The sequence below is a fragment of the Myotis lucifugus genome, unplaced genomic scaffold, assembly GCF_000147115.1.
Source record: "Myotis lucifugus unplaced genomic scaffold, Myoluc2.0 scaffold_285, whole genome shotgun sequence".
NCBI classification, from domain to species: Eukaryota; Metazoa; Chordata; class Mammalia; order Chiroptera; family Vespertilionidae; genus Myotis; species Myotis lucifugus.
Genome location: NW_005871333.1, coordinates 922,579 through 936,869, shown reverse-complemented (window position 1 = coordinate 936,869; position 14,291 = coordinate 922,579). Strand labels below are relative to the sequence as shown.

The window sequence follows — 14,291 nt, the reverse complement described above, 5'->3', positions numbered from 1 at the left end:
GGTCATAGCGAGATCTAAAAGGGCTGTTTCAAAAAATAGATTCTGTTCACATTCCATAAAACTATGCCAAGTTAACCCTTTTGGGTTTCCAGAGCCATTTTAACCTCAAAGTGTTACTTGCAGTCTCTTGACTAGTTCAGGTCTGCTGAGGCCTCCTTATGTATTCTTAAAGCAATAACAAAAAACAAAATCCTAGATTCCTCAGACTGAGTCAGGACCTAACTTGAGAAGACAGACTAATAAAAGGCCTGTAATCAGCTCAATATTAACCATTCAGCAGGAAGGCCAGGAACTCCCAATGCAGGAGACTCTTTCCTGGTGCTATACCTTAACCATCTCCTCTCTCCCCAATTTTTTTTTGTTTTTTTGTTAATCCTCACCCAAGGATATTTTTTCCATTGATTTTTTTCTTTTTAGACAGAGTGAAAGGGAGGGGGAGAGAGTGAGAGAGAAACATCGATGTGAGAGACACACATAGATTGGTTGCCTCCCATACACACCCAAACTGAGGCTGGGGATCGAGCTTACAACCGAGGTACATGCCCCTGACCAGAATCTAACTTGCAACCCTTCAATCTGCAGGACAATTCTCTAACCACTGAGCAATTGGCTACGGCTCCTCTCCCCTATTACTGGATGCATATTCAAGACCTTCTCTTAACAAGAAGGTCCTGACCAAACTATGTGAGGATAAGCAACTAGTCTGTTTTCATGAGCCACCTCTCACCTCTGTGGTCAATATCATCAGTGTCGCTGTCTGCTTCTTCATCCTCTTCATCCAAGGTTCCCCGAGTGAGGATCAAGTCAGAAGGGTCCCGCCCAGAAGGTAAGCTGTCTACAGAGAAAACACCAGCAGCATGTCATGAACACATGCCTCCTCCAAAAGGTGATTCTGAATCGGTAAATAACTACAATTTTTAATTTGGCTGGATGAAAGCGGCCATGATAAAACGCAGGATCCTACTTCTCCCAAACGTATTGTTAATACCACATTACATTTCAAGTCTAATTCACAAAGTGCTTTCACTATTCTAATAAGTCAAGAGGTCTTTTTATGTTTTAGGTTTTGTTTTTCTTTAACATATTTTTTATTGATTTCAGAGAGGAAGGGAGAGGAAGAGAGAGAAACATCGATGATGAAAGAGAATCATTGATTGGCTGCCTCCTGCACACTCCCTTTTGGGGAATGGAGCCTGCAACCCGGGCATGTGCCCCTGACCAGAATCAAACTCAAGACCCTTCAGTCCACAGCCCGGCATTCTAACCACTGAGCAAAACCAGCTAGGGCTAAAGATCTTATTTTTAAACTAAGGAAAATAATTCTCAAGTAGCTTATCTTAGTAGGAATGTCATTCTTTATAAAAATATATATTTTTAATTGATTTCAGAGAGGAAGGGCGAGGGAGAGAGATAGAAACACCAATGATGAGAGAGAATCATTGATCGGCTGCCTCCCACATGCCCCACACTGGGGATCGAGCCCACAACCCAAGCATATGTCCTGACAGGGAATCCAACCGTGACCCCCAGGCCATAGGTCAATGTTCAACCCCTAAGCCATGCCAGCCAGGCTCATTCATTTTTAATAGCTGACAGCTTGGAATAGACTATGCATTTTCTTATGAAGGCTCAAGACGTTCAAGCAGATCCCGAGTGCTGGTGAGTCAAGGGTCAGTGTGGAGCACCGAGGAAGCTTCCTGGTGGAAATTAAGTTCAGAAAGGGTCGGAAGAGAGCACAGTGTAAAATGACCCAGAGTAGAGGAACCAGGGTATTATTCAGAAATAAGATGGGTGGAGGGAGATTATGGAAAACTGAATATAATAATAGAGGCAAATTCCCTACTTAGGGAAACTCAATAGGGCTGAGCTCCAATAATCAGGAAGAAGTATAATCAGGTCATTCCTAGGCAGGGGATTCTGCCTACAGGGGTCGGTTTCTGTGAGAACCTGAAACCGTGCCAAGTAACCTAAAGCCATGGGAGGACATGACCACTCTCCCTTCAGGTGCCTAAGAGGTCAAGCAGGATGAGCTGGGGAACAGGGTGTCAAAAAGCAGCAACACCAAGGGGCACAAAGCTCAAGTGGCCCGGCCCTGAGAAAGGATGACGGCACGGTGTGCCAACAGTCACTGCTTCATTCCGTGCCCAACTCAGAATTACACAGCTGTACTTGTGATCTCCCCAAGTGACTGACTGAAACTCCTCCAACTTCTAGCAGGTTATCTAGGGACAGCAGACCCTTTGCAACAGATTTAACAGTTGCCACTTCGTGTATTCATGAGTGATTCCAAAGACCACAGCACATGAGGTGTGCAACCAGGACGGCATAGGCAAGTTCATGTAACTGGTCAACCCAGTCCATTTCTAGCATCTCCTCCAAGCAGCTTTGCATGTTCTCTACTAGGAGTATAGCAATAGCTTTCCTGAATAGAACTTCACTCCTTTAAAGGCCAGCCCATCAGTAAGTGTGGATGGGTGGGAGTGTATACATTTAACTATGAGTACCAACCTAGAAATCCCTAGAGAATCAATGACAAAACTAACTCAAAAGTAGCAGAATAAAAAACTAATGTACAAAAATTAATAGTTTTGTACACACTAACATCATCAGTTAGAAGATATAATCGTTCAAAAAAAACTATTTCCAACACTAAAAAGAAAAAAATCCTTGAAATAAATTTAGTAAGAAATATGCAAACCCTACATAAGGAAAACATCCCCCTCTGCTCTTTCCGCTCTTAAATATAAATGCCTTCCTGCCGAGTAGAAATAACATATCCACTTTCAGTCCCTAACACCAGAGACCCTCCAATACCTGTAGCAGCTCCTGTGTCCAAGGGAACAGAGCCCATATCTTTCTGAAGGCGTTCTAGTTGTTCTTTCTGCTGCTGGCTCTGTGCACTGGCCTGTACATGTAGAGAAAACTATCATTAGATTCAAAAAAGAGCCCCAAGTCAGATGTATCTTTTGACTGGAGATGACCAATTATACAAATGCCAGAGACTTCCTAAACATTGAGGCAGATAAGGAATGGCTGATATGGATAGAAACACTGAGCAGTATGGGCCCAGATTAGCAGTTCAGGCTGGAGGGCTCTGGAGACTGAATCAGAAGTTCCAGGAACTGGACACAAAATACATCAAAAGACCCCTCAAGCAGATACAGCAGGAAGGCTCAGTGATATGGAGCCCAGTGCGGCCAATGGGGACAGGACACCTGATCCGTTGAAATGAGAGTTGTGAACCACCTCTCTTTTCCTAAACAAAACTCTACAACTAGCCTTTAAATGGACCTCGGAGTAGGGGCGGGGTAGAGTGCAATAAGGGCTTAGCACATACAACAAGAAAATCTGATTTAAAAATTTTTTTTAAATATATTGATTTTAGAGGGAGAGGAATGGGAGGAGGCGAGGACACATCAATTTGTTGGCATATCAGAACGACGCTCTAACCATTGAGTTTCCTTGCCAGGGCAGAAAAATCTGGCTTTTAAAACTTCAAATAAAGAAAAGAAAAATAATTTAAGGGGCCTTTCTACATCCAGACAGCACATATAGACATTTAAAGATTTAAATTAACAAGTATCTAAAAGACACACTGATGGCCGAAACAAAAGTATTAATGGCAGGAGGATAAGTGTATGGTTTGAGGTTGTTTTTTTAGTGGCCCTAAAACACACAAACAGCCTCCTCTCTTACCAGTGATTTCTTCAGACGTTCATATTCAGGACGATACTCCCTGAAAGAGAAACAATTTCTAAATTGCTGTGTTTAAAATATGTCCTGCCTGCCCGCACATCCCTTCTGTTTTCCTAGGGATCTGAAAATAAAAAAAGGTCTTATGTCAGGCATAACAAGTGTAACTCACTGAAATGCTATCCCAATGGAATTAAAAGCCAAGGTACCGCCCTAGCCGGCTTGGCTCAGTGGACAGAACGTCAGTCTGTGGACTGAAGGGTCCCAAGTTCGATTCCGGCCAAGAGCACATGCCTGGGTTTTGGCCTCGATCCCCAGTAGGGGGTGTGCAGGAGGCAGCCGATCAATGATTCTCTCTCATTGATGTTTCTCTCTCTCTTTCCTTCTTCCTTCCTCTCTGAAATCAATAAAGATATATATATTATTTATTTATTTATTTATTTATTTATTTTTTAAAGCCAAGGTACCTGTCCTCACCCAGGAAACTAGAAAAAAGAAAAATCTCTGACTGCTGAGCTGGAAAGATTAACTCTAGAGACATTGACTAATGAGCTTATTAGCATTCATATGGATAAACATTTGAGATGAGTAAAAGAAGCGAGGACTGCTGGGTTCAGAAAGCCCAATATATATTAACTTTTAATTACGTGGTTTTAACAGGGCAACTATGAAAGGACACAAAACAGTCTTTTCCTAAGGCTTTGATCACACATGATCACACACACACACACACACACACACACACACACACAAAAACCCTTATCTAATGAATCAAACTCAAAATAATGTGTCTGAAAACCACAATGTGTTTGTTAGGATCTTGCTATTTATGGGGCCACAGGAGCATGTGGGGATGCAGCCAACTAACAGCTACAGACCTAAGGAAAGTATCTACATGCTCTGACTCCACTTTCCTTTAGGTAAATGGAATTCCAATATTAATTATGACAAGTGATAACAATCATTTATTATGAAATGTGCTTACTATGTGGCAGCAATTGCACTGCGTACTCCAGATGTTTTCTCAAATAATTCTCACAACGACCTTAGCAATCCATGCTATTATCCCTGAACTACAACTGAGGAAACTTGCAGAAGTTATTCATTAAGTGGAGGAAACAGAAATCCAACTCTTAACTGTCTGACTCCAAAGCATTAAAGCTAATGGGCTCATCCAATGTGGAAAACGGCCAAATCAAGTCCGCTGCCTATTTTTATAATGTTTTACTGGAACACAGCCACGTTCATTCATTTATAAACTGTCTATGGATGCTTTTTTGCTACAACGACAGAGTTGAACAGTTGCAAGAGAGATCACAAAGTCCACAAAGTCTAAAATGATTATTACCTGGCTTTTCACAAAAAGTCTGGTGACTCCTGCCTGCTCTTACTCATTAAATACAGTGAAGATTTTATACTCCTATTTTTTAAAAACAGTTAATGGGGATTAGTTACCCCTAAGTGTGGTCAGTACACATACGCATGGCAAATGTAATATATATACTAAGAAAATCAAAATGCTTTGCCTGGCAAAATTGCTATCATATCAGCATTGTGGGTCATTAGAATGTCATCAATAGAATTGTCCTTTGTTCTCACCTTTCATATTCTTCCGCAGCACTGGTGACTTGCACGAAGAGTTCATCTAAGCCTGTACCCAGAACAGCAGACACACCTACCACCTGACAAAAGCAACATTAATGCCACTGAGCAAAGGGATGTATATTTTTTAATGGTGTAGATTATTTTGTTCAAATTTCATAAAAATCTTCACAAAGAAGTTCAGATACTTAAAGAAGTCTCTGGCAAAGAATAAAAGCTAAACCAGAAAGCAGCATGTCTACTAAAAAGTCATGGAAATAAGTCTAAGGAAAATAGAGAATTGAACAAGAAAGATAATTAGGGACAAACAAGTAGCAGGGCTTTTTATCTATTCTCTATCAAATCAAACCACTGTCTGTTCTCTATGAAAATTAGTATCTCAGTGCCTTTACTTGGGCAATTAACATACGCTCTGCCACCCACACCCACTTTTGCTTATACAAATCTTACCCTTCCTTCAAAGCATACTCTAAAGCTATATCCTCCAACATTTCTCATGTCAAGTGATCTTCCCTCTCACTGCCATCAGGGCCAAATTCCAATCTTTCTTAATTCTGTGTGTAGCCTTCTCTCTAACTAGACCATACACTCTCTGAGGTAGGGTCTCTATCTATTCATCTATAAACCTCCAGTATTTAATAAGTTAATGCTTTAAAATTTACTTTTCAAAAAGTAATGAACTTCCTTCCTAAGATGGTTCAAAGCCAGCCCTATTGGGTTAAGAGTTATCTGGGGAAACTGTCGGTATGAGCAGAAGAGAAAGTTTACCCTGAGTGAGCTGTAAAATTCATCTAACACCAAGCTCATTGAACGAGTCAGGTTACTGACATATGTAGTCTCTTGATTCAAGGCATCTTGGAAAGCCTCAAAATCTTGCATCCATTCCACTGCAAAGCTGTGATCAATGATGTCAGTCTGCAACAGAGAGAAGCCAACTATGAGAAACCAGAGATGAGTTTAGAGACCAAATAATGCCCCTCCCCCCTTTTTTTAATTAAGTAGTGATAATAACAAGCAATTATTCAGGGGTGAGGGGAGGTAGAAGAGGGTATGGGGGGACAAATAGTGATGGAAGGAGACTTGACTTGGGGTGATGAACACACAATAGTGTACAGATGATGTATTATGGAATTGTACATCTGAAACGTATATAGTGTTATTAACCAATGTCACCCAATAAATTCAATAAAAATAAAAGCAATCATTCATATATTTTCTTTCTCTGCTTTCCCCAGTTCCTCTTCCACTACAACAAGCCATAAAGAACCAAGACTGCTGTATAGTGTTAATTAAATGAAGTTATATGTTCTCTTCACTATCCACTGCCAAGTCACCATGACCACAGTGGATGCCAGCCCATCAGGCTCTACAGTCAACTAGTCTGCTGTAGCCTAGCTATCAACTAACAGGGAAGGTTTGTCTTTTTGTTTTAGTTGCCACTCCCAATAGACTAGCAATCCCATCTCTGCCCATTGTCTCGATTCTGAGGAATAATCCACACCCTACAAGTGAGGGGCTGCTCTATCTAGGCTGAAATAACGTGGGATGAAAGTCAGTGATAAGTACTCAATCTGACTGAATCTTCTCCCTAGAAGTGCCCATGACTGTTTCAGTTAAGCTTGAATCTACTCTCCTGCATCTAAATAACATTTCCCACCTATTCCAAATCTTCCAATAACACAAAGTTCTGATGAAAAACAAATACAGTACTGAATCACAACAGAAGGATCCACTTACTTTATTCATGACCACAATGAAAGGAAGCTTGGTTTTGTACAAGATGCTAAAAAATCAAACATCAAAACATTATTAGTAAAAACACTTCAGCTCTTATTTACCATGTCAGTCAGTTGGAATTGAGTAAAGGGGACTGAGTTCAGACTCTAAGTATAAGGTATCCATTCTTACGAGGCACATGTCCTCCTCTCCCAAGAGAAAAACCACCCCCACCATCACACAAACAACACACACACATAACTCTCTTTAAGAATGCTTTGCTACTGATTCTATTTTCTGTGCATGCGTGCATGTGTGTGTGTGTGTGTGTGTGTGTGTTTGGTTGCTTGTTTTTACCAAATAATTGTCCTTTAAACACTAATATAAAAATGAGCAAATGGCCCTAGCTGGTTTGGCTCAGTGGATAGAGCATCAGCCTGTGGACTGAAGGGTCCCAGGTTCAATTCCGGACAAGGGCACATGCCTGGGTTGTGGGCTTGATCCCCAGAAGGGGACGTGCAGGAGGCAGCCAATCAATGTTTTTCTCTCATCATTGATGTTTCTATCTCCCTTCCCCCTCCCTTCCTCTCTGAAATCAATAAAGATATTTTTTTTAAAAAATGAGCAAATGCTGTCAGTCATCAGATTTCTATTTGGACTAGGATTTCTTGCATCAAATAAGAGACATCCCTAATCATACTTGAAGGAGCAAATGTTAGTGATGGCTTTTCTGCACCCCCAAAAATCAAATTCTCTCAGCTTCAATAACGGCATGCCTTGCTCCTAGATCTAATGTACTCACATAACCTAGTGAGGCATGTCCTTTCTCTCCTAATCATACCACAGTTGGGGCAAACCTGTGTATTTTAGAACTATGGATAAACCTTTTTACTCATAATCTCTCCCCATGTTATAATTTCCCATGTTATCAATAATACAGAAAAGGAGCTCTGTTTTAATTAGACTTGGATTTCATTGAACTGTGAGCAACTACCAGAAGATTCATATTCACACACCACCTCTTTCTGTAGCAAGGAAGGAAGAAGATGAGAAGTTGCTGACAGAGAATGCCAAGAGCACATGTGCCAAGAGCACATGCCCCTCCCCAACTCACAACCACTAAACTGAGTGGCAAACCTGAATGAGCACAAATCTAGGGATAAGCACTCAGGACTCAAAGAAGAAGAGGAGGCCTCATACCTTGATGTAATATGCCCAGCAATAACCAATTACCTGCAGGCATAGAGCATGTTGGACATGAAGGTCACTGGGTTGGTACTTCTTGATGTGTCCATTACATAAATGACAATCGTTGGAAATGAGGATGCCTAAAGCCACAAAATAATCAAAGCCTTAGCCAGAGGGATCATGATCTGTCCCCAGGTTTTTCCTACCTTCTTTAGCAAGAGAAAACCATTTTACAGAGCTTCTATTACTCCCTTCTACATAAGGTCCCAGGCAATAAAAAGAGACTTATCCAGCCTAGCTCTCAGTAATACCTACAATACTCACCAGGGCCTCTGTGATGATTGTCCCAGAAGCTGACCAGGTGAACACTTCAATCTGCCCAGGTGTGTCAATCAAGACATATCTGTGTCAAGAAAGACCATTAAAGAAGTATTACACTTGTACAATGCTGAAAACATCCCATTACACAAACCACCAAACTACTGGTTATCCAAGACTGGAATACCCTCTTCCCATTGCCAAGTCTACCTTCCTCCCGTTGTCTTTGAAATGCATACCACATTCCCCCAGGCTTTGTTCAATGTCCAATATTCATGCTAATGGATAAGAGCAGCAGTGCAGCCCGAACCGGTTTGGCTCAGTGGATAGAGTGTCGGCCTGCGGACTGAAGGGTCCCAGGTTCGATTCTGGTCAAGGGCATGAACCTTGGTTGCGGGCACATCCCCAGTGGGGGGCGTGCGGGAGGCAGCTGATCGATGTTTCTCTCTCATCGATGTTTCTAACTCTCTATCCCTCTCCCTTCCTCTCTGTAAAAAATCAATAGAATATATTAAAAAAAAAAAAAAAAGAGCAGCAGTGCATAAATTACTGCAAATGATCACAGGGGACTGTGTGATAGTTATAGATACATATTGCATTAAAAATGAGGTAAGAAAAACCAGAATATAAATCTCTTGAGAAACTATCCAGTTGCTTAGGGGAGGGGGTGGGACAGGCAAGTGATAGCTAAAGAATACAGGGTTTCTTGTTGAGGTGATGAAAATGATCTAAAATTGCTGATAGTTGCACAATTCTGTGACTATACTAAAAGTCAGTGAATTGTACACTTTAAATGGGAGAATTGCATGGAATGTGACTTATATCTCAATAAAGCTGTTTTAAAAATGAGCAAAGAATTTAAATAGACACTTCTACAAATATATACCAATGACCAATAAATAGATGAAATGATGCTCAATATCATTAATCCTTGAGGGAATACAAATCAAAACCACAATGCAATATCACCTCACACCCACACACCCACTAAGACAGTTATAATAAAAAACAAAGATAGCCCTAACCGGTTTGGCTCAGTGGATGGAGCGTCAGCCTGCGGACTCAAGGGTCCCGGGTTCGATTCCGGTCAAGAGCATGTACCTTGGTTGTGGGCACATCCCCAGTAGGAGGTGTGCAGGAGGCAACTGATCGATGTTTCTCTCTCATCAATGTTTCTAACTCTCTATCCCTCTCCCTTCCTCTCTGTAAAAAATAAATAAAATATATTTTAAAAAAACAAACAAACAAAAAAGATATAACAAATATTGACAAGGACGTGGAGAAACTGGAACTCTCATGCACTGCTGGTGGGAATGTAAAATGGTGCAGCCAATAGGAGCTGGGGAAAAAGAAAGATTGCTAATGTGTATGACATTTTTTTGGGATAATAAAAATGTTCTGAAATTAGATAGTAGGAATCAATACACAATTTTATGAGTATACTGAACACCACTAAATTATATAAATTAAAGGAGTGAACTTTATGGTATGTGAGTTTATATTGCAAGAAAGATTTTTTTTAAATATATTTTTATTGATTTCAGAGAGGAAGGGAGAGGGAGAGAGAGAGAAACATCAATGATGAGAGAGAATCATTGATCAGCTGTCTCCTGCATGCCCCTTACAGGGGATTGAGCACACAACCTGGGCATGTGTCCTTGACCGGAATTGAACACAGGATCCTTCAGTCCACAGGCTGACACTCTATTCACTGAGCCAAACCAGCTGGGGCTCAAGAAAAATATTTTTTAAAACTACCTCTTTTATTATACTATTTTTGCAAAACACCTTATCCCTCCATTCTTCTAATTATGTATATATGCATAGAAACATGAAATGATAGTCACTGACAGGAATAATAATGATAGTTATTTCTAGTGGGTCTAGTGGGTGATAACTGTGCCTTTTAAATTATGTCTGGTTTGAATTGGTTTTTTTTTTAATATATTTTTACTGATTTCAGAGAGAAAGGAAGAGGGAAGGAGAGAGACAGAAACATCAATGATGAGAGAGAATTGTGGATCAGCTGCCTCCTGCAGGGATCAAGCCCACAACCTGGGCATGTGCCCTGATGGGGAATCGAACCATGATCTCCTGGTGCATGACCTCTGAACCATACCAACCAAGTTGAATTCTTTGTAAGGGTCATATATCTTTTTTTATAAAAATAATGAATTATCTTTCTTTTTTTTTTTTTTTTAAAGCAAACCTATTAAAAACCTATTAACAGTTAATCTATTAACAGTGGGTAATAATATTAACAAATATTTTATTTTATATTTTGATACTTTTAAAATTAAAAACAATTATTCTCTCTGATTTATGTAAATTATATTTGTTTAAATAAGAATTAGAAAGATGTTTCAGAGATTTTAATGCCAACAAATATGGTTTCCCAAAAGAAAACAGAGACAAAGTTTCAAAATATCTCCTAAGAAGCCATGGGCATATACCAAAGAGGCTGGGGAGAGAATACTATTAAATTTAGCTCTACACTATATAGCATCTTAATGATTTTCTTGACTATCTTTTTTTCACTTCTAATAGTTTCATCTTAATCTAAACTCTTTCAAAACTTAATGCTAACCCAAAATCTTTCAAAAAAGCCTAGAAACGTGTTAACTACAGAGTAATAAACAGGCGCTAAACTGAAATCACTTACTTAGACATGTTCTGGGCCTTTTCAATAAATTTCATCACCTAAAAGAAAAAGATGCCAATTACAACAGGAGCCGATTTCAGCATAAAATCACAGGGCCCTCTCCAAGTGGCCTGCTTTATAGGTACCATCAACTATTGAATCTCTGTGTTCTCAATCTTAGGACACCAGCTAATAAACTCACTGAACCACAGAAACACAGCCACATCAGCAACACTGCAGCACCCTGGAGCACAGGGCAAGGGTCTGAGAAGCTGATAACTATTTGTCACAAGTTAAAAAAAAGCCCCATTATTTGTCTGTTCCATGCCTGCTAGCTCATCTCTCCCCTCATCCCTTTACTCCATCCTCAGGGTAACACTATATGCCAATAACAGATCAAGAAACAAACACGGTCTCCTGTATTTGTTTTACTGGCTGTCCCAAATATTAAGTATGAAGTGTTCATAAAACTGATCATCCTCTCATACTAGTAGCCTCTTTCTGTCTACCAAAATGCCTGTTTATTTTCTACTGGAGACCCGGTGCACGAATTCATGCACGAGTGGGGTCCGGTCAGCCTGCCCCAGTCAGGGTGATCAGGCTGGGCCGGCCAGGGGAAGGGGACCGCCAGGGGAAGGAGATGCGGGAGGTTGGCTGGCCAGCCCTGCCCCCGATCGGGGTGGGGGGGCAATTAGGGGCGGGGGCAGCCAGGGGGAGGGGCCGAAGGCGGTTGGCAGGCCAGCCCCACCCCCTATCGAACTCCTGGTCAAACTCCCAATCCAAGGGACAATTTGCATATTAGCCTTTTATTATATAGGAGGATATTTATATCCCAGGTTAATTGCTCTTCTTTCCCAACGTTATCAAACTAAGGTATTTAAGAGCCATTGGTTTTTACACAGTCATGCCTATATGAGTGAAAACAGACAGACATACCTGATCAAATCTAGTAGCAAAGAGATTGAGTGAGGTCACTATGCCACCATTGGGTCCAAGTCCATATCTAGACACTAAGTTGAGGATTTAAATTGTTTATAGATGAAATCAGATGATAAAGTTCATACACACAAACATTATAATATTAGTGGTCTATTAATGAATATTGGCAAGCTAATCCTTGACTTAGTATGTACCACACAGCTGTAACTTCATAGGAAACATTCATCAAGGTCTTCTTCATTTATTTGTTGTTTTAAGGAGGGCCAGGCAAAATGAACAAACTAAAGGGACCAAAAGATAATAGACAGATGCATCAGGCAGTGACAGCCTGCTAGCATTAGCTATTAAGATCATCTATATAACACTCCTTGCTCAGATCCTCAGTAATCAAGCAACTTGCTGATTATAATTAGTTTTCCTACCTAGACTTACCTAGAGGGAAAGTACACATTTCACACAGCAATGTACCAAGAGGTGATCCTACTCATTTCTGGGTTTCCCAGTTTGAAGAGGTGACCAATGGATGTAGCTTCCAAGGCAATGCTACTTTCTGGGTCCTAGGCACGCTACCAGCTAGCCTCTCATTATCTACGCCCTCTAATTACAAGAGCCTGCCGTCTGGGAATTTGGTAAAAAAACTAAAATCGCAAGCCCAAAGAATATTTCTAATCACCTACAATACTTTTTCCCAGCTTCATCTTTCATTTTCCTAATAAAATGACTTTAAAGTAATCAAAATGATTTTGCTAGTATATTTCACAAGGAAACCCAAAAACATTCCTTCAAAGCTGCAAAATACAGAGAGTCAACACCAAAGAAGACGTAAAAAAGGATACTGTTTCATGACTTCTTTATACTTCACAGTGTCACGAATATCTGGGGAAAGAGGGTGAAGAATTAATTAGAATTTAACGCATAAGAAACAATATAGCTTGAGGCTCTCCACCAATACTATCCTAAGCCAAGAGGTCTCTCAAGTCATCTCTGATCCCCTGAGGAAAAAAAATAAGTTTCCCTCTAAGCATGAGTTACTTTTCAAATTTGTTTTGTAATTTTTAAGCCAAGATCATTGAACTGTGATGAAAAAGAAGCAAAATTGTGAGGAAAAGAATAGAAGGGCAGAAGGTGTCCTGTACTTTCTCTATCAGCAAGAAATGAAAAGTAGCTTTTAGTATTCTCTTGTCAGCATTCTCTTCTACCAGCTTCACAATGGTTCCTGTCCTTACAAAGGATAACTGTCAAGTCCTCCATGAAGAATGTTAGGTTACAACTTCTCAAGCTACGGTTGAGATGTTCTGAGATAGGGAGAAAAGTTTTATGCACTTAAACACCTTGTCAGTAACCATATGATAGAAAAAGGGCGCTAAATCAAGAAAAAAACGTTTATTTCTTTTTAACTGCTACTGATAACAAAGGTAATGCAGACATGATTTTTAAAAAGGAATTAATTTATCCAGTAATATCTAACTAAACCTATCTACCAGTCTATAAACCTACCCCATCAACTATTAGAATTCCATTCTTTAAGTGAGATGATGGGAGATTTTTTTCCCCAAATCCTTTGCCATATATATATATATATATATATATATATGTGTGTGTGTATATGTGTGTGTGTGTGTGTGTATATATATATATCCAGCAAACCTTCGGTGCAGAGGTCAATGCTCACCTAACTGAGCCACACTGGCCAGAGCACAATCTCTGCTTCTTAATATAAGGCCTTCCTTTGTTTGGGTTATAAGCATCTTAACAGGATTAAGAAGAGAAAAAGATTACCACAGTGAAAGTCTAGATCAGGAAGCCTAGATCCTATCAAGAAACATGACATTGGATCACATCCATTCTCATCTTTTTATAGTCACAGATTCCTATTAGCATAACTGGGAACCTCTCCCCAAAACAATGCACATATGCATACCTATGCACATTTTTCCATGTAACTTTGGGAGTGGAAGCAAGGTTCCTACAAATCATTAAGTGAACTACCACACAAGAACCATTATACTCTAACTAAACTTTGAGAAAAATCTATCTATATATATAAAACCTTAATATGCAAATAGACCAAAGGGCAGGACAACCAAACAACCGGTCACTATGGCGTGCACTGACCACCAGGGGGCGCGCACGGAACATAAAGGGCTACGGCGCGATGGGGAGGTGAGCGCGGGGGGGGGGGGGGGGGGGGGGG

General features: G+C 40.3%; 1 protein-coding gene across 4 annotated transcripts in view; it reads right to left on the bottom strand.

The window, feature by feature from the left end:
* Positions 1–14,291, bottom strand: part of GPN1 (GPN-loop GTPase 1) — a 20,955-nt gene that overhangs the window by 3,840 nt on the left and 2,824 nt on the right. For all 4 annotated transcript variants that reach the window (XR_002831914.1, XM_014465304.2, XM_023763502.1 and 1 more), the window contains 11 exons: positions 12,934–12,973; positions 12,095–12,161; positions 11,180–11,217; positions 8,524–8,602; positions 8,245–8,339; positions 7,033–7,078; positions 6,064–6,210; positions 5,293–5,375; positions 3,697–3,736; positions 2,815–2,905; positions 728–835 (listed from right to left, as the gene is read on the bottom strand). Coding sequence is in view for 3 of the 4 variants with exons in the window: in XM_014465304.2 (XP_014320790.1) it covers positions 728–835; positions 2,815–2,905; positions 3,697–3,736; positions 5,293–5,375; positions 6,064–6,210; positions 7,033–7,078; positions 8,245–8,339; positions 8,524–8,602; positions 11,180–11,217; positions 12,095–12,161; positions 12,934–12,973 (834 nt within the window). In the remaining variant the exon portion in view is untranslated. The remainder of the gene's footprint in view (positions 1–727; positions 836–2,814; positions 2,906–3,696; positions 3,737–5,292; positions 5,376–6,063; positions 6,211–7,032; positions 7,079–8,244; positions 8,340–8,523; positions 8,603–11,179; positions 11,218–12,094; positions 12,162–12,933; positions 12,974–14,291) is intronic.